The 24,720-nt window shown below is 33.3% G+C and overlaps 2 protein-coding genes across 2 annotated transcripts; one reads left to right on the forward strand and one right to left on the reverse strand.

Moving 5' to 3' along the window:
* Nucleotides 1–2,658: 2,658 nt before the first annotated feature.
* Nucleotides 2,659–13,244, reverse strand: LOC118052655 (chromatin-remodeling ATPase INO80). Its single transcript, XM_035063661.2, has 23 exons — nucleotides 12,831–13,244; nucleotides 12,526–12,613; nucleotides 11,919–12,303; nucleotides 11,376–11,808; nucleotides 11,062–11,262; nucleotides 10,823–10,933; nucleotides 9,721–10,151; nucleotides 9,483–9,591; nucleotides 9,319–9,399; nucleotides 9,071–9,243; nucleotides 8,356–8,481; nucleotides 7,965–8,126; nucleotides 7,830–7,887; nucleotides 7,091–7,321; nucleotides 6,801–6,947; nucleotides 6,078–6,635; nucleotides 5,704–5,961; nucleotides 5,504–5,611; nucleotides 4,738–4,832; nucleotides 4,460–4,616; nucleotides 4,082–4,279; nucleotides 3,745–3,900; nucleotides 2,659–3,317 (listed from the first exon to the last, which is right to left on the reverse strand). Exons 1-23 carry the CDS (start codon nucleotides 12,888–12,890, stop codon nucleotides 3,051–3,053), a joined length of 4,593 nt encoding a protein of 1,530 aa, XP_034919552.1. The 5' UTR covers nucleotides 12,891–13,244; the 3' UTR covers nucleotides 2,659–3,050.
* Nucleotides 13,245–20,879: 7,635 nt separating this feature from the next.
* On the forward strand, nucleotides 20,880–23,052 carry LOC118052647 (calcium-binding protein CBP). The gene is made up of 5 exons (XM_035063649.2): nucleotides 20,880–21,471; nucleotides 21,931–21,977; nucleotides 22,087–22,262; nucleotides 22,406–22,424; nucleotides 22,692–23,052. The coding sequence occupies exons 1-5, from the start codon at nucleotides 20,949–20,951 to the stop codon at nucleotides 22,794–22,796; spliced, it is 870 nt and encodes a 289-aa protein (XP_034919540.1). The 5' UTR covers nucleotides 20,880–20,948; the 3' UTR covers nucleotides 22,797–23,052.
* The last annotated feature ends 1,668 nt before the right edge of the window (nucleotides 23,053–24,720 follow it).

Consider the following 24,720-nt stretch of genomic DNA (forward strand, 5'->3'; position numbering starts at 1 on the left):
ACATTTGTGTCAGTTTAGAAAATTGATTTTGTATTTTATTTCATGTAATCCATCACTCTATATGGGAAATAATAAGGGCAGTCAGGATCTTTTAATTATCCAAATTTGAATTGTTCGTGTTTAATTTTCAATGTAAGTGAATGGATTTCAATTTTTACTGCTCTTAAAAATCCTCTTTCTCTATACATGCATAAACAACATATATGATAAATTGAATTTACATATCATTCTCATCGAGGAGAAATCAAATTAACTGTGATTGCTGTTAAAATTTAAGAGGGTGATTAGCATAGTTTATGTTTCTGTTTATATATATATATTTGGCATGAAAAATATTAAATTAATGTTTTAATTTCTATTGTTTTCTAATATTTTCTTCTTAATATGTGTAATTATTTCTAAGCTAACATTAAAATTCTATCACCTCAAGAACATCACAAGACTTCCCAATTTGGAACCAGAATGTTTACATTTTTTACTATCATGCTGGCAGGAGTTTTAAGCTCCTTCACTTAGAACAAGTTTTTCACTTCTTATAGAATATTTGGGAGGTATTATTTATTTATTTATTTATTCTGCAGTAATTAAACCGAGAGGCCATGCAGCACTGGGTACCTAACTTTTGCTGCCCATTTATTGAGATTAATTATAGCGTCCGGCATATACACGTACTTATTATGGACCCTCTTCTTGAATAACATGGGAAACTTATATATATATAATCATTATTACATGCAATAATACCTTTCATTTTGTACAAAATGATCTAAAATCACTTTGTAAATATTACTAGTTTTGAATTTTTAAAATAATTTACCCTGAAAGAAAGAAAAAAAAAAAAAAAAAAAGAGCCAAGTACCAGTGATGAAATCATAGAAAGACTTAACATAAATAGATTTTTCCGGACTGAGTTCTAAACCTAAATTACTCATGTAAAAACAAGTTCTTTATGTAATAAATAACACTTTAATGCTTAAGTTAATATTTAAGTTTTGTTCATCAAGTGACAAGCATATGTTTTCTCTATGTTGTTGTGATGAAAAAAAAATCCCCGTTCTCTCATTGAACCTTATAATATGTAGCCTACCTTGAAAAATATAGAGAGCAGCTGGGTGACACATTTCATTGTAGTAACCCTAGCTAAAAGCTTAATTGAAGTTGTAGTTTGTACAGCTCAAAAAATAAAAGAATCATCATAAATAAAAGAGAGAGAGGGAAGTAAACTAATTTCTGAAAATCAAATTAACCTAGTTATATGTTAACTCGGTTGGGTTGGAAAAATCAATCCAATATAGTTTTGGCAGGGCCGATAAATTCAGCTCAATCAATCCTTTAATTTAATTTTCTTCATTTTATTTTCAAATCAAAATTTTTACAAATCTTGAAAAATTTTACCTAGAGTTTACACTAAATCACCCTCTTATCAATTTGTTTATTACAAAAAACCCATTGATACAAGTTTAACAATTCTTGTTTTTAAAAGTAAGATAGTCTTCGCATTGTGCCTTAAAAACATAAAAGTATGAATTGTCCATATTCAAACCTTTTGGAAAATTTTGTTTTTTTAGAATAATATAGTAATTACATTGTGCATTTAAAAAATAAAAAATAAATTGTTCGTTCCCATAACTAATAAATCTTAAAATAAAAGGATTATTCTACTCGCAATAGCAACTTTATTGATTTTTTATTAAAAAGGTAAAATAATAATTACACTATGACCATGGATATTAATTTTTGTATAAGATGCACAGTGTTTTTTGGTAATATATATCTATTATTTACCGTGTACAATGTTATTAAATTATCACATATTTTAAAAAAGAATGTATATCAATATATAATAAAGTGTCAATATGTTGCTAAATTATTTTACTTCAAATCAATAGATCAAATTTTTATAGCAAGAAGTAATGAAATTTAATAGAATTTATAGATAATTTAGTTGGATCAAACTTTAGAAGAAGTAATAAAAAATTTTAATAAAAAAGTTGCATTGAATTAGAGGTGAATAAAAAAATTAAAAAACCAATTAAATTGAAAAAATAAAAATAAAATAACCGAAAAAACCAAACCGTGAAAAAAAATCAATTAAATCAATTAAAATTTTAAAAAACCAACCAGTTCGGTTTGATTTTTGTTTTATAAATCTGAAATAGAAAAAACCAAACCTAAACAAAAAAAATATCAACCCAACTGAAAAAACCGAACTAAAACAGAAAAAACTAGTTTTGTCTAAAAATACAAATTCAATTTGATTATTTTTTTTATATAAAAATCAAACCAAATCGATTATAATCACCCCTACATTAAATGGAACGATTAGCGGACCATTTCAGACACTTTCAGCCTGTTTTGGCTCATCTCAGGTAATATGGAATAAGATTATAAATATTATAACATAATATAAATGAACATTTATCCTATTTTTTCAACTTGTAGAGAACATTTTGGACGCACCATACGAAAACCAATAAGCTCTAGCTAAGAAAGGTGTTATCATCCATCTCCTGCTATTCTCAGGCATGGATTCCTTGCGAGTAAACTCAGACCAGGCTTTGAATTCCTTTCCACCGCCACCATAAGCAGAGTGGTTTGCAGCATGCTGGGTCATTGACACGGAACTCAGAGAGGGAAGGGGGGGAAGGGAGCATTACAGGGCCATAAAATGATTTCTCATTAAATAATTGTTGAAGCTAAGTTCCCCTGCCAACAGCATTTTTTGATCGTGGGAGTAGAGGTTTACAAGACCTGAAATACATGCTACTGCACAAGGAACAGATAATAGACCCACCTATACATACCCGGATCTGAAGAAATAATTAGGTGACCTAGAACCCAAATCCAAAAAATTGTATATACACAGTACCAGATCGCTGGGTTTGCTTTTTCTCAATGCTGCCCCGGTTTCTTCCATAGCAAGACTGATTTGCAAAAGGTGGAATCAAAATACCTACTCTGAGATGAGCAACCAGGCAACCCAGCCCTTGAACAAGGTGTCGCGGCCGTATCAATGGATACAACCTTCTGGCTGCAGATTATTATCCAGCTCAAGTGTTTGAATACGTTGAAGCAAGATTATTTGTAGGTGGATATTGGATCTGTGATGAATCGATCGAGGGTGTGGCAGTAAATGCAGGTTCGAGTTTCTCATTTACACTCTTCTTTGGCCTCTTCAACCGCTTGGGTCTCTGTGACTGTGGCTCAGAATTTGGAAAAGGATCATCCAGTTCATAGTCCATCGGTGTAGAATTTGGTTCATTCTTCTGTGAATTCCTTGGCTTTGATGTAATCTGCTTGTCAGAAGCAGCTTTCCTCTGCACAAGAGATGTGTTTGTTAATAAAAACAGAAAGCTACAGATATACAGAACGTTGCATAGAGGCCAACTTTTGAATGCCAAAATATCACGAACAAAAACAGCAGCTTCAGTAACTTTTTTGACTATCATCCACACAGCTCACCTTCACGGTCTGAGGCAAAAGACTATGTAAGCTAAATTTTACCTTGAGATATCATGGCTCTTGCATGCACTGACCCGAATTTTTCACAAATAATAAGGGTACTTGAGAACCTCCTCCTTTTCACTTTTTTTTTTTTCACATTTATTCAGAAGAGGATGTTGTTCTTAAGGCTCCTAAATGGTATATCTCCACAAAGTGGACACATCAATGCTGTTTCAAATGTAACGGTAGAAGAGAAATTTTGGGAGTGAATCATAAAAATTCACTTAGAAGTCAAAATACCTTATTGCTATTGGGTGGTTTCAATTCCCCTGCATCCTCGGATTGTTCATTTCCCGTGCCCTGAGCAACAGTTTCTGTCAAATCTTCGAAAGTTGCATCCCCTTCAGCATCTACCCTTATTGCCTTTGTTGGTTTTTTCTTTTGTCTATCCCTGGCCTGAAAACAGCAATTGATAAAAAGATGATTGCATGTTCTATAAGCAACTTAAATAATACCTCTCTAAAGGCCAGTTTTGCAGGGAGAAAAGGGGCAAAAACTCTTATGCCAGGAGAAAATTATTAGCAACTTAACCAAGTTCTTGAAAAGAAACTTAGAGCAATACAGATGTAAACCTCACCTGCAGTGGAATTTCTCTCAACTTCTGCTCCAGCTGGGCATCATCCAGAAGCAAGGACACCACATCCTCAGGAGCCAAGAGATCATCCTGAACATGACCACCTGTCATAACAAGCTGCTGCACGGTATTTTTCTGACTTGCTCTTTGTAAAATCTTTTCCTCAACTGTCTCTTTACAAATGAGCCGGTAGACAGTGACCTACACCATGAAAGAGTTCAGTGTTATTCAGAACTCAAATAAAACTAAGCCAAGAATTATAGATATGGCTAGAATTAGAAAAACCATTTTGTGTGTGGACGCATAAAGCACATTTGAGTAGAGGGTTTCTCTGTAAACAAGGAAGAAAAAAAGAAAGAAAACAATCAGGAGAGAACTAACATCCTTCGTCTGGCCCAGCCGATGTGCTCTATCCATTGCCTGTAAATCTAGTGTAGGATTCCAATCGCTTTCATAAAAGATAACAGTGTCTGCAGCTGTCAAATTAATACCCAACCCACCAGCTCTGGTACTTAGCAAGAAAACAAAAATATCATTCCTGCAAATCCCAATAGTAAAAAAACAAAAAGAGTTAAGAACTCACAGCATTTCAAAATGAGAAAGCACCAATAAAGGAATGTTCTTCAAATCAGTCACCAGACAGCAAAGAAAATACCAACCTAAGCTGGAAGTCTCTGACCATGTCCCGACGATCCATAATGGTGGAAGATCCATCAAGTCTAAGATATCTATATTTCCTATAATTCATGTAGTCCTGTGATTGCACATGAGTTAGCAACGAAACAAACTTTCTAAAAAAAAAATGGGACAGAACTATCAACTACTTGACCTGATCACAATTGAAAGTTGTAGCTCAAGCATAAATTACGTTATTTAAAAGCAAAAAGCAGAAAGGATGGGCATGGGCAATAGATAAACATAATGTGTGTGTGTGTGTGTGTTAGTGGCACTAAGAAGCTATTTCTTAACATGGAAATCCAAATAAATACTCAAGTCATCATTGAATGCGACAATCGCCACAGACCATTTATGACATAAGCAGATCATATAATATGAAGTCTTGCTGTTGATTATTCTACACCATGTTCCAACTGACCATTGCTTTCTTAAAAATCAAGACTTGTTTTCCTATAGTGAATGTTGGATTAAAGCAACAAATGCAGGCCAATTATGTGGACAAAGATTGTCAAATATATAACCAATTTGGCTGAATTGGTACAGCTGTAGATCAACAAATAAAAAGAAATAACACAGCTGTACAACAAATCATAAAAACAAAGAAAAAAAACTCATTGTTTTCCAAATAAATCAACTCAACCATGCATTAATCCCAAAATATTTTCTACAAGATCAACAGCAACCAACTTCTCATTTACGTAGTAACCTTTCAACCACTATCATGAATAACTGATAAAACAAAAATACCTCGAGAATATTCAGCATTTTTGTCATTTGAGCAAACAATAGAACTCGGTGGTTTTCTGCTCGCAATCGTTTCAGTAATATATCAAGTGTTTGAAGCTTTCCAGAATCCTACATAAAATACAAATACAATCCAAATATAAGCATTAGAAAATAAAATTTTGAGTTAAATAAAAGGACTCGAGAATCAGAGAGGTTTGCACCGTGAGCAACTTTGCAGGGTCAAAGCTTTGCATGGGGGGGCAAGAACCAAAAATCTTGTATGTCAACTGAAGGGCAGGTTGTGAAACAGGTAGTTCAGAATCAATCTCCTGAATCAAAGGATGAGGAGGCTCTGGCTTTCTAGGTCCATTAAATGTGGATGTGCGAGCAAACCCAGTTAACAACCTCTTAACCATGGGTTGGTGTAATTCTTCCATCATTTGGTAGGCAAAGTTTCTATCTGAGCATTGGCCACCAATCTATCAACATGAGAAAAAATCAGTATGCTAATAAATTCTCAAAGGTTAAAAGTTCTTTAATGATAAACAGGGAAAAAGAAGAAGAAGAAGAAGACAATCTGAGAAAGCGGATATACCGGTGGTGCTCTGGTCCGTGGGATGAACGTGTAAGTTGAGTGTAGAAGTTTGATGTTGGACAGAAGCCTGTCCTGATGAGAATTAACTAAAGCTTCAAATGGAGTATCAGCAGGGCCTGTTGCAATTTTCCTCCTTAGGATATCTGTCTCAGATCTTGATGGCATCAATAACATCCGTGTAACAGCTCTTACTTTATGTTTTTCAAGGTAATTGCTATGGTCATTTTCTATGTCTTTCATGAGCAAGTCTATGATTCCATCCAAAAATCGACGGCCCCATCTCATAATAGAAAACAACAGCCTCTCCATAAATGAACTAATTGCCAAAAATGCAACCTCTGCTGGGGATAAATCCATCAAATGAGAAAAACCAAACGCCCCACTCTTCATAAGCAAGCTATCTGAGCTATTGTCCAGTGCAAATACAGATCGATACACATTTTCTGATGAGAATATATTAAAATGCTTTTGAAATGACTCTCTGCCAAAACCACGCCCAATTGCTGAGCAAAGTACCTCAGAACTTTGGACAATCTCATTGTGGACTGCTTTTGGAATCTGGGTGGGAGAAGAATGATAGTGTCAACAAATATCATAGCTATTGCTTTGAAAAGGAAACTGTTGTTGTAACCATTGGACACAGAGACTTTACTCTTTAACTTTAGCATTTGTTAAAATACCATTTTTTTTCTAAAACACAAACAAAACAACTCAAGAAAGTACCTTATATGTAATAGGATTTCGACCTCCTGAATAATGTATGTCCTCCAACTCCCCAAAAGGAGAGGGCAGGAAAGAATTAGGAATCTCTCCAAAATAGAAATATGTGATTCCCTCATTCCTTTCAAACAACTCTGGATGGTTACAAACCTACCATCATGCAAATAGAACATTCAATTTTTGGTACAAAAACAATAAAATAGCATATTATTCAAATATTCACATAACATAATTGCATAATGTATACATTACGGAATAGAATATGAGAAACCCCCAGCAAATTAGTAGCATACCTTTCTCAGCTGAATGACTATGTTCATGAGATTCATAATTTTCTTCTCATTAAGATGTCCACGATTGCTATCAAACAACTCAGCAAGAGATATCTTGTTCTTAATAGCTTGATAGAAAGCTTGTTGTCGAGAGCTCAACTTGCAGTGTACAGTAACTTCTGTTTTCCTAGTTAACTCAGAAACCACATCTTTCTTCACACGTCGCAGCATAAAAGGCTTCAGAATTGCATGCTGTCAAAGTAAAGAACAAAACATAAGTCAGCTATCGTAGGGGGAAAACAGCAGTACAAGTTCCAGAAAGGGTAAGAAAAGGTACTAGGAAGATCTTTCTTATGACTAAAAAAGGTCCACTGCATTGCATTCAATCAACACAGAATTCCTCTAAGCAGCAAGCATAAAAAGTTATGAAGTTACATATGGTAGTGAATGAAATCCATGGACACATTGGGAACACATGAAAACCAATCAAAAACAGAGAATTGCATTTACTTGCATCCGTACCTTCCTCTAAAACATCCAAAGCCTCACATAAGACCCACACTAGTTCACAAGAATTTGAAGGATCCATGAGGCAGTTCATCATTTTAGAACAGTTTGATGTTGTTTATGTTTTGCATGATCCACTAGCATGCTGCATCACATTCTTATTGTACAGAATTATGCAGGATGCCCATCTAACAAACAATTTATTGATCGTGGAGGCAATGGAAACCTACAAAAAGCAATAAATCATACTCACCAATCTGTTTAGCTGGTGCTCATTTAAAGTACCTCCATGTTCTGCATGATTCTCAATTCTGATAACAAAATAGAAGTTCGATTTTAGGTGTAGCATGTTCAAAAAACAAGCATTAACTGCAGCATAGAAACATACCCTTTAGAAAACCACTCATTGAACTGTTCGTGGCTGTCAAATAATGTGGGCATGATGAAATGTAGGAGGGCCCACAATTCTGCCATGTTATTCTGAATTGGTGTACCAGTCAGCAGTAGGCGATTACGACAATTAAAACTGAGCAGTGTCTTCCATCTTATACTGTCAAAAGTATCCAGTCATCAGATGAGAGTAAGAGCATAACATGTTTCTTCTCTCCTTTTTTATGCTTTGGAAAGACAGAAAATAAAAAATCATAGGAAGATTTCCCTTTGACATCAAGAGTTTGAATGGAAGAAAAAAGCAAACTCATTCAAACATGACATTGCTCTTGAAACAATGATTAATCAGAAAATTATACTAAATGAACTCTGGTTATAGAGTTGAGAACCTGTTGGCACTTTTAATAGCCTGGGCCTCATCTAGTACCATATATTGCCATTTCACACGCCGAAAATACTTCTCATCGGACACTAGCAATTGATAGCTGGTAATGAGAATGTGAAAACCAGCCTCCCTGGCAAGAAAGAAAATGACCGGTTACTAATGTCACGATAAAGTGTGGCAAATGCTTAATTTAGTGACATGAGAAATAGAACAAAAAATTATTTGGATGAAGTATCTTAAAAGCTGGCTTAAGACATGAAATGGAATGAACTACAAAAACACTCCAAGGCTTAGTTTGTAGGAAATTAGTTTAGAAACCAAAACTCTAATGCTTCCAAAATGCTTGCAGATGCGATTTAAATATGCATATTGGTTTTCTTTTATTTGTATATAGTCAAAAGAAGTTGATATTCCAATGGCTTTAAACTATTAAAAATAATGCAGAGGAGAATGCTATTTTGATACTCCTGTCTTATGCCAGAACTCAGCCCATAAGTTCAAAAAATTCCTGGTCATGTTAGAAAAAACAGAACCCTATATGTTCCTAGAAATCCACTGGAAAAAAAATCCAGAAAGAATAAGTATGATGTGGTCCTTGCAAACTGTACCCCTTTTATCTTGATACACGTAGAACATATCCAATTATGTATTCCTCTCCATTGAACTACCCACTAATCTATCTTTATGAAAGCGATAGATAAGTGTTCCAAGAAAATTACCTTCGATAAAGGCGTTTTGGATTAATGTTTTTCCGAAGTACCATCCGCTCTTGAAGCCCACCCCAATATGGAAGGGTTTTCAAGTCAGGGCAGAAACGACTGATTTCATCAGCCCAGTTATTCAAGACAGAAGCAGGAGCAACAACCAGAAAAGGACCCCAGATATTTTTTTCCTACGTGCAGCAATTAAGTTAGTATGAGACTAATAAGAAAAAAATTCTGAAACGTACCATGACAAGAACAATCACCTCAGCCAAATGAGCCAAGAATGCCATGGCTTGAATAGTCTTTCCAAGGCCCATCTCATCAGCCAGTATACCATTTAAGCCCTGAGACAACATGGACTTCCACGAGATGAGTAATGAATTCAATAGAAAAATATTATATGGTACTGGTGTAGAGTTTCCGTTACCTGCTCATAACAATTAACCAGCCACTGAAGACCCTTCAACTGATATTCTTTAAGGCTGCCTTTAAACAACTCTGGTGTCTTAACTGTTGATGTAACAGGCATGGTGGAGCTGCAAGTAATGGTCATGATAAGCTCATTAAAAGTATGCCAATGTTCAAAAAGAAGACACTGAAAACAAAAAAGAATCTTTCACAACTTGTTACTTCTAAGAAGAAAGGGCAACCTAAAAAAAACTTACGGTGTCTGCAAATCAATATTGCTAGATCCTGCAACTGAGGCATCAGTTATAGGTCCCTCGATATCAGCAACTTCACGCAGCTTTGAACACTCAGTATCAAAAGCACTTGTCAACAGTTTCTGCTTGGAGACTGCATCTTGAGCAGCTTTGAGAGCCTCTTTTCTCAATTCAGCATCCTCAGGATCTTCTTCAGGATCAGGTCCAGCTTCAGCAGTGCTAAAATCCATTACTTGATCATCTGTCTTTTCATCTGCAATTGGCAAAGCTTCTGACGGCTGTGAATTTGGTTTGTTTGACATGAAATGACTGAACAATTCTGTTTGTTGTATGAGAAAATTGAGCCTTTGCTGCTGTCTTTTTGCTTCCCTGAGCTCTTGTTCACGCTTCAAAGCTTCTGCAGCTTCTCTTTCCTCCTTTTTCCTCACCTCTGCCTGCAAGGCAAGGCATTTTCAATGTTGCAAACAGTTAGAGAAGCAATTAATAAATAACCAAAGGAAAAAAAAAAAAAAAAAAAGGCAAGGACGACTTTTGTAGAGCAGTTTTTCAGTTGTTAGCTTGAAAGTTACATCACAGAAAAATATTAATCACTCCGCTTAGAATCAGATATGCCAGTAAACTGTATCCCACTAGAGCTCCCAAAAGAAAAAAAGATTCCACCAGATTAATAACCAGGTTGTTTATTCACTTTCCACCAGCCCAAATAGCTAAAGATAGGAGGTTTTAGGTTAAAATGCTCAATCTGCATATATGTAAAATGGATTCCTGACAGGCTAAATTTGGAACAGCCTTGCTGTCAAAAAATGTCAGATGAAGCTACCGATCTCAAGATTAGAATCCACGGCCCATGCTGGCAAGCTCAAGACTTTTACTGTCATACCAGCCAATGACCCAGGATAATAATCGTGCCAGTTTCAGCGCACACGTTTAAAACCTCCATGGAAAGATTAACAGAAGCCACAGGGAAGAGATGAAAGAGTTTCCATGGGCGAATGTACTCTTATAACATGTTATATTTGGGACTCTTAATTGTGATATGGCATATACTGTAGAAGACCATTATATGAAAACACAAAGAGAGTTCAGCAAGAAAACAGAAAGATACCATCTCCTTATCCACTCGCTTCCAAAACAGTAACATGTCTCTAGCTAACTTCCTAGTGCGAATTGCAGCACCCTTCATTATTTTGAGTGATCTGCTAACCTTCAATTTGACCTGGAAAATAAAAGCAACTGTTACTAAGATATACAGAAGTGTAGTACTATAAAGCTGAAATAAGGAGATCATCCATAGATGAAAAATACAAGAAAAAAAACTGTGAAAACCACATGATATATACATGCCTCTCTTTGACAGTTTTCTGAGAACCTCTTTGCATCAATTAGTTGCTTCCGATGAGATGTAGTGAAAATCCTATGATGCTTAGGTATATCTCTTCTCACAATGTTTACCCAAACTTTACCAATCCTTTCCATTTCCTCCCTCTCAATAACAGAAGGGTCTTTAATTATTTTTGGCTTCTTAGGTAGACTCCGCTCAATAATCTGCATCTCGGGAAAAGAGATAATAATTAAAAAAATGTCGTCAACCGCTCTGCATTGGAACTAAAAGACACTTATTCTCATAGCTTACTCATAGTTCAAAATTGAGCACAAACCTCATATGTGTCTCCTTTCTCCAAAACTTTAACATAGTAAACCTGCATTACACCACCCTCTGACAAAATAGAGCGTTTTATATTTCCAGCTGCCCCCTCTGGGATTGCAGAATTCAATGCCTCTTCAGATATCTTGAGACTGAATTTCTCAGCAGAGTTAGAAGCTGCCAATGCCTTCAACCTTCCCTGAAGTGACTCATATTGTAACTGGGGCTCTCCCATCCCCGCTCGGCTTCTAAGTCCAAACCTTTTATCATTGGCTGTCATTGCCGCCAAGGAACCCAAATCTAAGGTGCCCTTCAAGTAAAATTCCTCCACCCGCATATCTGAGAAGCTTGGTAAGTTCAATGATGCCGCCAGCTTATCATAAGAGAGGGGTATCCTATAAGTGACACCATCCCCAATATCCAAATAAGGAGGTTCATAGTATATTCTGCAAAATATTTAAAAAGATTACCTTTCCAATCAATAAAAAATGAATAAAGCCATAATGCAAGTATTCGAGAATTTATACATTCCAATGCTCATTATGCTAAGACATACTTGGGCGTGAACTCTGGTTCATGATAGTCTCCGTGTTTTGATGGTACAATGTCATTGACCCATTCAGATGTGGTCTCCATATCATATAAACCCCCTCGCTGCTCACTTCCCAGCTTCCTGGTTTTAGAACCACCCAAACTGCTCTTCGGAACAGGAATCCCCATCCGAGGAGGAGGTGCAGGATTTGACAAGGAATCCTTATACCTCCTCTTGTACTTCTGGATATGTTCTCCTAACATTGAGCGATATTGTTCCTCAGTAATGCGTGCCCCCGAATATCCGTCTTCCTCCTCTCCCTCACTGTTGTTGTACCGCCTATTTCTCTTCCCTGAACTCAATTCCCTCTCCGATAGATTCCCATTAACAAAATTTGACATTGCTCCACCTGTACATAGCCAACCACATTGCACAAACACATAAATACACTTCTCTCCAGCTCAATTCACCTCCAAAAATCACAGTTTTTCAGAAACAATAGACTTATACAAACAATGAGTTTATGAAACTCAACAGTTATTAAGCGTATAGAAGCACAAAAACCGAACTGGTTCCTAGTAATTCCAATCAAAATACAAAATAAAACATTCAAAACAGTAAATTAAGTTACCTTGGCTACCTCTGCTCTCATCCTGACTACTATTCCCATAATAATCAAATTCATCATCTGGTTGTGGAACTCTGAAGTTCACCAAAGACTAAAAACAAGCAACAAAAACCCACAATCCAAAATCCACAAAATCAAACATTAACCAAAAACAAAAAGAAAATGCAAATTCAACACATTTCAATAAAACCTCTTCCCAAATCCCAAAACTAAGTAGTTAATCCAATCTAAAAAGGAAAAAAAGAGTAAGTCATTCAAAAAACTAAAAAGAGCCCAATTGAGAAAACCAAAAACCCATGTGAGCAAACCTCAAGATTGAACAAATTGGAGTAAGAAAGCGAGTCCTTGGCCTGTCTCCTGTTGTCCATGAAAGCTTAGGCTTTTGAAGAACATACGACAGACTTATGCCCTGTCTCTCTGTTTTTTTAGAGAGAGAAAAGGAAAAGATAAAATACGAAACCCTAATAGTAATTTTGTTCTTAAGAGAAAGAAGAAGAAGTGAAGAGAGTAGAAAGGTTAAGGGGGTGCGTAGGATAGTGAGCGAAAGAGAAGGACCGTGGGTGACACAGACGGTGTAGGAAGCATCGCGAGGTGCTAACGTGCGCCGAGGGGGTGCCATTTTGTTAACGGTTTTCTTTTAATGTTTTTTTCCTTTCTTTTTATTTAATTTTAATTTTCGAATTAATTTTCTTTAGGCCTTCAAAGTCGAAGGAGATTGAAGAGATTTTATTCTCTGGGAACAGAAGGGATAGGAGACGGTGAGAGGTTGGGTTTTGATGCAGTTGACTGTAGATTAGAGGAGTCCTGATGTTTGCGGTACTTCTTACACGTGGCAACAAACACCCAGCTGGGATTTGAGCCCCCGGAGTTTTTGTTTTCGCGTTTAAGATTTTTTTTCTTCGTATTTTTTTATGATATTAGTATGTTAATAAAAAAAATATTTTTTTTATATATTTTTTTAAATAAAAAATATTTTGCACTATATATTACCGAGAGCCTTTTTCCCTGGTAAGCAAATGGAAATGGAGACAGGACATGTACCTCCCTCTCCTAGGAAACCTAGACTCGATTATAGATATTTTTCCTTGTTTGTCTTAAATAAATCAAGGATAATTTTTTAAAAATATTTATATTTAACTATCAATGAGATTTATTGTAAAATTCAATATTTATATATATTTATAGTAAAATATTTATGTAACATTTCACACTCCTGAAATTGCATAATCTTCTTTCCCGGTCACTGTCCAACCAAAAGAGCTTGCTTCACTGGTTGATCGAAGATCGTGCTTTCAATTCCTTACTGTATTTGATATTGCAATAATAGTTGTGATTTGAAAAAAATTATTTTATAAAAAATATTTTTAATTGAGATTATTTAAAAAAAATAGATATTTGGTTAAAATTGTGGTTGAAATTAAGATAAAAAAAATAGTTTAATGTGTTTGGTTAAGAATGCTTTTAAAATTTAAGGTTATAAAATAATTTTAAAAAATATATATTAATATTGATGGTTTTAAATTTAAATAGTGTAGAATTAATTACTCCTATTACATCATAAAATAAATAATAATTTATATAAAGTATTTTACAACCTAATTTCAAAACATAAATCAAAGTGTTAGGTCCACATATATAATCCAAAATCGATTATTTTTTTTATATATATAATAAAACTAATTAATTATTAATATCTTTTTATTTTACAAATTATTTATTTATTCTCTATTTATTTTTTTGGAGATGAATTAAAAATTAAAAAATATTTTTTTTTATAAATAATACACAAAAAAAATTTAATTTTTTAAATAAATTTTATACGAGAAATATATCTTTTTTCCAAAGCTATCATAATTTTTTCTAAAATAGTAATATACTTATTTAGTATAAAAATATCATAAGAAAACAATAACATCAACTAATCTGGAATCTCTACATTCAAGCTTCTCTTTCTTTATTTTCATTCTCTACTTTCCACGTTTTCTAATTAGCAACCACAGTAAAAGCAAGACAGACTTGCTTTTGCATTCTTATGTTTGGAATGCATATTTATGTGGGACTCATGCATTAAAAAGTGTGACTCGTTGTTAACCAAACACATTGTTAATTATGAACACAGCTAAATATAGACGCAACCACGTAAACAAACAAGTCGCAAGAAAGTCTAAAATTCTCTATGTAGACCGATCAAAAGTCATTTTATGTGGGATTCATGCATCAAAAAGTGTGACTCGTTGTTAACCAAACACATTGTTAATTATGAACACGGCTAAACATAGACGCAACCACGTAAACAAACAAGTCGCAAGAAAGTCTAAAATTCTCTACGTAGACCGATCAAAAGCCATTTTATCATAATGTACTTCAGTCTTTTTTCATTGATCAGTCGAGTCTTGGAACTATGTTAAAATGTAATATAATAGAAAAACATTAACTATCATCAAACAGTCAGCGTCCCCAGTGACAAAAAAAATACTATCAGGGATACTTGAAAATAATTTCTGGCCTAACAAATCAGTGCATAAAAACTATGATTATATTAATTTAGTTTTGCATGTAATTAATTAACTATATGCTTAACAATTAACACTAATACTGCCATGGATGCATACAATTTGATTTCTTCGATTTTGCTTGCAATGGTAACTGCGAGAGTGAGGGATTTGAGCTTCAACGTTCCAACTCCAAATCCCACCTCAAGTCCTTGTTATGCAAGGAGATGAATGTAAATAATAATTTAATTGGTCAGGAATTTGTTTTTTAATAGTTATGAGTTTAAATCTTTTTAAAATTACTAAAAACTTATATAATTATTAATTTTAAAATTTATAAAATTAATTAAGGTAAATTATGGGTTCTCCAAGGAGAATGGAGGATCAAAATATATAGTTTATACCTCTAGTATAAAAATCAAAATGAAAAGAATTAAAAAGGGCAAGAGAGCAGACCGATGGAGGTTATCTTGCACTGCTCTTTGTTCTCCTCTGTTAAGGAGATCTCTTTTGAACTATTTCTTTGCCACTCATGTCTGCTTGAAAAAACCAATCCAGGTGTAATTACTTATATTTTGGTCTCAACGTTTAATATTTGGTGCAATTATTATAGGTTTTTTTTTTAAAAAAAAAAAAAAAACAGACAAGGAAGAAGAATATTTTGCAACTCGAGCAGTCACTTAATATTACTATAGAGACTGACCATCTCTCTCACGATGAACACTACAAAACAATCACTGAGATGAAACAATTTGATCCCATTTCTCTAAAACATAGATAATCTCTTTGGAGACTCGTTGTTAATAATGAAGCTCTGATCTAGGATTGGATCCGGGCGTCGCAGAATCGTGTGACGAGGGTTCAATACCACAAACACACTTGTTATCCAAGCAGTTGCAGGTTGAACAGTAAGATGCACAGGCACCTACACACTGAATCGGTTTTTGACACCAATCCACCTTTCTTGTTCGTGCCTCGGCATCCAAGATGAAACCTGTAGATATTCTTGATATCTGTTAAAAACCATCAAAATATAACAGCAACTTAAAAGAATGAATATTGCCATCACAAGATATCATGGAGAGTTATTACCTGCTGATGCGACGATGAAGAAGATGATAAATAGACCAGGCTTGAATGAAACTGTTGCCATTATATCTGGTTTATATTGTGAATACCTTTTGTTTTCTCCTGGAAAATTTGAGATGCTCTGTCAATCCCTCGTATTCTCATCACCAATATACATATTTATAGTGCAAATTTGAGTTGTTCTTCGGGACTGCACCTTTCTTTTTTCAGAAAACAGTAGTTATATATTAGTTAAGAATATGGAAATACAGATATTGTATTGCTTTATATGGTATGCAATTTTTTAAATTCCTTAAATGCATATCATGCAATGAAATAAATATGATATACAAAGATATTCATAATCAAGAGGGAATTAATTTTTTATTTTTCCAGATCCGGTTTTGCTTAGGGAGATCACCAGCGATCATTTCAATGTTTATAATCAATCAATTACTTTTCCCATTTTGTAATAGAATATATATATATATATATATATATATATAGAGAGAGAGAGAGAGAGGCAGAGCCCACCATGAAGGCATGGATGATGGGAGAACCCATTACGTTGTGGAGGTGAGCTCATGCAATGATTTACAGAGACAAGCTTCAAAATTAGAATGTTCAGAGGGGAAACAAAAGAAGGCCATCAATTCAAAATCTAGGATGATAGCCTTTGAATTGAGTTGACTGGTCAACTCTCAAATTCAGAGATCAAATCTAGAGCCCTAGTTTTCAAAATAATTGGGCTGAAACCGTGTGTAGCCCAAAGGTACTGTGCATAAGAAAAAATCGAATCGACGCGATTCCACGAGACTGTTGAAAGTCAACCTCGTTTGTCATGTCGCCGCTTACAAGTGGCCATGTGGAAGCAAGATGTTGATTCGCAGAGGTGACGCCGACGGCTATGGGTCGGGGGCGATTACACACGGCCCAGTTGCAGACTCAAATTTACACTCTTGCCCATCATCCTTTGTGATTGATTAACTTCTATCCATAGTTATTATTAATTAGTTACTAACAAAAACACTAACGGGTGGGAGTTTCTAAATTACTATAACCACATCCATAACATATTATTTATTAAAATAGGTTTTTATATTTTTTTAATTCAACTCTTCAACAATCTAATTTTTTTAATTTATTATTTAATATTAGATTATTTTGGTTATTATGCTTTGGATTAATACTAGTCTCATGGATTAATTTTTTTTCTTGTTGATTCTAATATCCAATGTTAGATTTATAAGAAGATGAATTCTATTATTTTGATCTCATAATCCATGTTATGAGTTTAATATATTAATCTAAGTTGATTCATGTTATTTTTATTGAACTGTTTTTTCTAGTTATTATTTTTTGTATTTCATCGTTCAATACTAGATTAGTTGAAAATTAGGCTTTGTATTTTTATAATTTACTTTCTATAAGATTATCTCGATCTCATAATCCGGTTCATAGGGTTAACAGATTGATTATGTTTATTTTTTTTCTTTTTTTAACCAGATTTTTTTTTTATGGAGTTATTTAGATTTCACGATCAAAGACCTAAGTTGACTCTATTTATCTCTACTGATTTTTTTTTTTTCAAATTTACCTTTCAGTATTAGGTTATTTGTGAATTAAGCTTTATTTTTTTTTTAATTTGCTTTTGGTATAATTATCCCTGTTTCATGGATTTATTTTTTTTTTCTCGACTTTAACATTTAACATTTGATTTGTTGGAAATGAAGCTTAATGAATTTTATTTTTTTTTTGCTTTTTATAACATTATTTTAGTCTCATGATCTAGATTGCAAGTTTAACGAGTTAATATGAGTTAGCTTGAGTGTTTGTTTTTTTTCTAATTGATTTTTTATTTCATTCTTCAACATTAAATTAGTTAGAATTTGAATTTCATAATGTTTTATTGATTTGCTTTTTATGGTGCTATCGTCATCTCATGACCTGTGTTGATTTTGTCATTTTTTACGAAGTATTTATTTTTTGATGTTAGGTTGATTAGGAATTATTCTTCATAATTTATTTTGATTTGTTTTCTATAGAATTATCACAATCTGGCGACTTAAGTTATAAATATGATAGGTTAACTCGAGTTGATCTAATATGTTATATTTTTTTTAAAATGTTATTCGATATATTATTTTATCAATATTTAAAAAAGATATCTTTAATATATGTCATATTTGATTTTATGATTAAATATTTTTTTTTTATTATAAAACGTGTTGTTAACGCTTCGACGCTATTGAATCCAAGTGATTCAATGGATTGATATATAGATTGACTCACCTAGTTTAAATTGAAACTTGACCGCATGAAATAGTGTTAAGATCAAGTGGGTCTTTTTAAAAAAAAAAAATTACTTTAAAAAAAATGAGTTGCCAATGCAGAATTGACTCCTTTTGATTCCCCTTGGGTCACCAACGTTTTTATTTTTCCTTTTTCTATTGAAACTATATACGTGCGATGATCAATGAGTACTATACAATTCTATTTTTTTTTCCTGTTCTTTTTTTTTATTTTCTATTTTTATGATTCAAGATAACTTCTCCCTTAAAAAATTGTATAAATAAATGATGAAATAAAAATAAATAAATATGGGATCCACAAGACATAATATAAATATCTTAACTTTTTCTTCTCTTGTATCTATCTCCTTTTAAAATAAAACGATTGAAGTACAAAGGTGTTCTGTTGAACAACTTCCTTTATATGATTAAATAATACAAAAATATTATTAGTGTTTATAAATGTGGTTGTACCCATATTTTTTTAAAAATTAATTTTTTTTGTTAAAAATAAATTTTTTTATATATTCTGGATTGTTTTGATGCGCTGATCTTATTTTTTTAAAATAATAAAAATATTATTTTGATGTATTTGATATGAAAAACACTTTGTAAAGAAAATATGACCACATTCCCAAACAAATAGAACGTTTGGGAATGTGGTACAAACCACATTAAAAAAATTTATATATTTTGGATCATTTTGATACGCTAATTTAAAAAATATTTTTTTTAAATAAAAAAATGTTATTTTAATTTATTTTAATATAAAAAAATACTTTTAAAAATAACTATAATTACACTTAAAAAAAACATTTAAAAGAGCCGCGTGACTAATGACGTGATCCACAACCCCCCTATTGGATGATTAGTTTATTTTTTTCATCCTAATCAAGCTTTGGTGGTAGAAAGTATGATTTCTTTTTTCTATAATTTTTAGAACACATTTTGTTTTATTCAGAAAAATAATTTTTTTATACTAATTTTAATGTTTGAATTCATTAGGTTTCTAACCCATCCTTTAATTTATAAATGTTGCGAATTAATATATTGATTTAACTGAATTTTTCCCTTTTCTGTAATTGTTCAATTAAATAATTAATTTTGCATGTATTTTTTTTTTCAATTCATTGTTTTTCAAAATATATTTTATATAAAAAAGTATTAAATCGATACATTTTAGGGGTTTTTTTAATTATATTGATATGCTAATGTTAAAAATAAAAATAAAAAAAACTAAAAAACTATTTTAATTTTAAAACAGTTCTACAAAATTATGTACACATATTACAAAACACACACAAAATATTCCATACACACACTCCAGCGAGAGGAGAAACGTTAATTGATTCTCAATCCTCACCATCCTTTCCATTTAGAGGGGATTTTCAAATCCCAAGCTGTAAAGGATGATAATCAGAGGGTATAAAATTTCTATATAATTCACATTTCCAGAATTAAGAAGTTCAAAACAACTTCTTAATCCATTTTACCTTATTATTGGTCAACATAAACAAATATATATAAATGTTTTAAAACTCATACCGATTATATAATTCGATTTGATCAACTAAGAATATGAACTTATCAAGGTTGAAAAAAAAAATTATTTAACACAATTAAAATCTGAATTGATTTAATGAGCCAAGTTTAACTCCATCGATTATTGTCAACTTTTTAATTTTTTTTAAATAGTATCATCTTGTTTTTTTTAATTTTTAAAGTTAACTTGAATCTAGTTTTTAAAATTTCTTACACACACATATATATATAGTCTTCTTGCAGGGGCAAAAATAACATTACAAATAGAAATATTTGTTTATGTATTTCAAAAGTATTTTTGAAAAAATTTAAATTTTTTTTATTTTTTTTAAATTAATATATTTTTAGTGTTTTCAAATTATTTTTATATACTAATATAAAAAATAATTCTTAAAAAATAAAATAACATCATTAATATATATTTTAATATAAAAAAATTATTTAAAAATTAACCTCAATAATATTTCCAAACCCACTAATAAGCTTATACTGCAAAATAATCTCGTAAGCGTTATGAAAAATCAAATTAATAAGGTACTTTATGGTCAAATGATTGATAATCGGTAAAGATGTGGATGAACATGTACGAATTCTGAGACCACAAAACACGTTAGTGATTAAAAATAATAATGTAATAATTGAGGTACAATTAGTCAAACTTCGGTTTTGACGAATATAATTTTCATCGTCCAATTAGCTTCTTGAACGCATTAAATATTTTTCATGTTACTTTTTCCTCTCGTATTTTTCTCATGAAATCAGTCCACGTGAAAAAAAAATCATATCAAAATTGAATTTACATATAAAATCAAAATTCATTTTAATTCATAAAAAAATAAAAAGAGAATAGAAAAAAAAAATGACCACAGATTCGAAATAATTTACATAACCTCCACCAAAAATCCACTGACAAATACCAAATTAGAAATGCCTTATATTATATAATAAATCCCCAAAGGCCCGAACCTCACAAAACCGAAAAGCATTGCTCCTCTCTCTCTCTCTCTCTCTCTCTCCTAACTCCAAAATCGAAATGTCAGGCTACCCTCAACAACCAGCTGGCTACGGCTACGGCCAAGGCCCACCGCCATCACAACAATCTCAACCTTACGGTTCTGCAGCGCCATACTCCTCCCCTTACGGCGCACCACCACAACCTTCTGCTCCATACGGCACAGCACCACAACCTACTGCTCCATACGGCAGCGCACAACATGCTGCTCCATACGGCACCGCGCAAGCTTATGGCTCCCCCTACGCAGCTCCCCCTCCCGGCACCAAGCCTCCAAAGGACAAACCCCAAGGTTCCACACCTGGTGGCTATCCTCCTGCTCCCTACGGAAGCAGCCCCTTTGCTACTCTCTTGCCCTCCACCTTCCCTCCAGGGACCGACCCAAGCATCGTCGCCTGCTTTCAAGTCGCCGATCAGGACGGTAGCGGGATAATTGATGACAAAGAACTGCAGAGAGCCTTATCGGGCTATAATCAGAGCTTCAGCTTGAGGACTGTTCACCTTCTCATGTATCTATTTACAAACACCAACGCCAGGAAGATCGGTTAGTCCTTGATTTGCACAGTTTTCCATTCATGCGCATGTTAGTGGTTTTGCTAGTTTGAGCCGGGTTGATATTTTTTGTTAATTCACGCATATGTTACTGCAATGGTCCTGGAACTTGCCCCAATGTACGACAGGTGTTTTTTTTCTTTGCACTTAATGGACGAAACTGCGGTGTAACTGGACGTTGATTGTCCAGTGAGATCTTGATCACTGGGGCCAATTTCGTCCTTTCCCCATATTTTAGCGCCTTTTGAGCTGCTTTCAGCTGATCAGTAATGGGCCGACATGCCTTTATTGCTTGCGCGTTTCCTTCTTTTTGAAAATGCTGAATCTGCCCTCAAATATTTTGATGTTGTAGTGCCAATTTGCAAGGGTATATTCGTAATCTTAGGAGCTTTGCAGATTTATGCAGGAACCACTTTGATTTATATATTTATTTTTTGAAACGTTAATGCAGGACCTAAGGAATTCACTGATCTGTTTTACAGCTTGCAGAGCTGGAGGGTAAGCTTTTGGAGGTTTTGAATTGGAAGGTCTTTAAATTTATATTTATTTTTGGATTTAGAAATGTTTATTGTTGTTTTTGTGGGATTTGGTTGTTTTTGCTATACAGGCAATCTTTGAGAGATTTGATAGGGACAGGAGTGGGAAGATTGATATTAATGAGCTGAGAGAGGCACTTCTGAGTTTAGGATTTGCCGTCTCACCTGTTGTTTTGGATTTGTTGGTATCTAAGTTTGATAAAACTGGAGGAAGGAACAAGGCCATTGAATACGACAATTTCATCGAGTATGTTTTTCTTCGTCTCGTGTTCTGTCCCTTTAGTTGTTTGGTCTCTATTTGTTGGTTTTGTTTGAGAACGTTTAGTTTTCTGACCTCTGCTGAGCATCTCTAATATGGTTTTTTCTTTCTTCTTTTCTTGTGGAACGCAGATGCTGTCTGACTGTCAAGGTGAGCTTTAAACTAAGTTTATAGGAGTATTTAGGTGTATCAAGGATCTTTACTCTATTTTGCCCTATGTCAAGTACAAGTTAAATACACAGAGTTCTGTATACAATAGAATGAGTTACTGAAGCCTGAAAAAAATTAATACAAATCGAAGATTGAATATGAATGTGCATTAAAAGCTGGGTTCCAGATCTTAACAACATTCTTAACCTGGACATGTTTAATGTTCTAGACCTCTAACGTGTGGCATGGTTGATCATCTGTTTTCAGGGACTGACTGAGAAGTTCAAAGAGAGGGATACTGCATACTCCGGTTCAGCAAGTTTTACCTACGAGAATTTCATGCTAGCTGTTCTTCCATTCCTCATTGCATAGATGGGGATTGAAAGCTAAATCGGCACCAGCCGGTGATGTACTTTCTGGGTCGTACACACCTCTTTTTCTTCACCTAGCATCATCTTGTGCATGAGTGTATCTGGTTTTAGTTGTAAAAACTAAAAACTGTTTTTAAGGGTCTTGTGGATACAAGTTTGCAGATCAATCCCTCTATCTCTACCTTAAATCTTTGAACTCTGATGTATGGTTATTGTCATTTCATTCCTATGGTTTCAAGCTTGCTAATTTCCAACTATGTCGTGCTTTGTAATCTTCAACTTAAATGTCACCATCCCCACAATTTTATCATCTTCAATTTGCTGAGCATCGTTGCAGTGAGGACAGGGTCAGAGGAAAATTAAGGGTCTTTCCTGGGAGAATAATTTATTCAGTAGGGGCGCCTCTCAATTTGAATTAGAAGAGGTCGTACAGAGGCAGCAACAATGCAATGTATGATTTCTTCTGATAAAAAAGGTAAAGTCCAGGCGACATGGGAAATAATTGTGGTTCTTTGTTTTATAATCCAGTTATATCATGGGGTGGTGGAGCATCGTAGGCTGTTTGGTATTTTAGCAATCACTCACCGACACACGCGGCACCTTTCTAAATCAGCACTCTTTGCTGTCGAGGTTCCAGATTCTTTTCCATGTATTTCCACGAAAGTCACTTGTCTTCTTAGACAGGTAAATTCCAAAAAAAAAAAACAATTATGACAGAAATGAACGAAGGGGCCAGCGTGTACAAATTTGACTATAAATTCATCAAGTTTCGATGATCCGTGGCTGATAACTATATATATGTATATCATGGGAGAAAGCGAAACCACTAATTACAATCCTCCTGCATCGTGAAATCGGAGTGAATAAGTTTGCGAGGAGTTTTATCTGGTTGTTTTTTTTTATATTTATTTTAAGTTATATTTTAGGTTTTTAAGGTTACAGATAAGGTTTATTAAGGTATTTAGATTGTTTTTTTATGTGTTTTAAATAAATAAAAATAAGTTAAAATGAGTTTTCAAACAAAAAAACCAATACCTGCTTTCCCATGACCAGAGGTCACTGAATTCTATACAAAATAGATGATGGTCTGCTGTTTTATTTTAAAAAAAGGTCGTACGACTTGTTAAGAAATTAAAAATGTTCCTGGGTTTTTGTTTTTCATTTTTAAGTTTTGTTGTCTTATATTTGGATTAAAAATAATTGATAAAAAAATTATTGGATCTAACTTAAACCAGGTAATAGATTTAATAAGTTCATTCGTAATATTTGAGCTATTATTTATTTTTATTTTTTGTTTAATATTTTATTTGTCCCTTGATTTTATTTTTTTATTTAGCTCAAAATTAATACACAATTTGTTTTCAATGATATATTTTTGTTATTTTAGCCACACGCGTCTAACATAATTTCTATCTTTTTTAAAAAAATATTTCATACAAAAAAATCTCATATGTTTTATCATTATATAATTAAATAAAAATAATAATTTTTAGTATAAAAAATTTATTAAATCCAATGACATGCATGACTTTTATTATGATTTTACTTGATTAACTCGAGTTTATTTAGAGTTTTTTAGTTAAGTGATATTTTTTTATAATTTTTATTCTTTAATAATAAGTTAATTGAGAATTAAGTTTTTCATTTTGTTTTTTTCATGATTAATTCTCATAAGTCAATTTAGATTAACCCAATCTAAAATAAAAATATTATTTAGCATATGATTAAAATCTATTTTTTTGAAAAACATGTTCTCAGTACCGAGATATTTTTTTGGCTGCGTTTAAAATTTTTTCTGCACTGACCGGCGGCATAGTCCGTGACACTCTCCTATTGCATCATCTAATCAACTGCTTTGACTTTGGTGTTGCTGCAAAAACATAGTTGCATGATTTGCGCATCCAGTTTACAGCTATCATGTAGAG

Source organism: Populus alba, chromosome 16, assembly GCF_005239225.2.
Source record: "Populus alba chromosome 16, ASM523922v2, whole genome shotgun sequence".
Classification (NCBI taxonomy): Eukaryota; Viridiplantae; Streptophyta; class Magnoliopsida; order Malpighiales; family Salicaceae; genus Populus; species Populus alba.

Excerpts from the sequence above, each read along its gene's own strand:
- LOC118052655 (XM_035063661.2), bottom strand. The coding sequence starts at position 12,890 with ATGGACAACAGGAGACAGGCCAAGGACTCGCTTTCTTACTCCAATTTG. Across the intron at positions 9,592-9,720 it reads AATATTGATTTGCAGACACC|CTCCACCATGCCTGTTACAT; the intron begins GTAAGTTTTTTT and ends CATTACTTGCAG. Across the intron at positions 7,322-7,829 it reads AGCACCAGCTAAACAGATTG|CATGCAATTCTGAAGCCTTT; the intron begins GTGAGTATGATT and ends TTACTTTGACAG.
- LOC118052647 (XM_035063649.2), top strand. The coding sequence starts at position 20,949 with ATGTCAGGCTACCCTCAACAACCAGCTGGCTACGGCTACGGCCAAGGC. Across the intron at positions 21,472-21,930 it reads CACCAACGCCAGGAAGATCG|GACCTAAGGAATTCACTGAT; the intron begins GTTAGTCCTTGA and ends ACGTTAATGCAG. Across the intron at positions 21,978-22,086 it reads ACAGCTTGCAGAGCTGGAGG|GCAATCTTTGAGAGATTTGA; the intron begins GTAAGCTTTTGG and ends TTTGCTATACAG.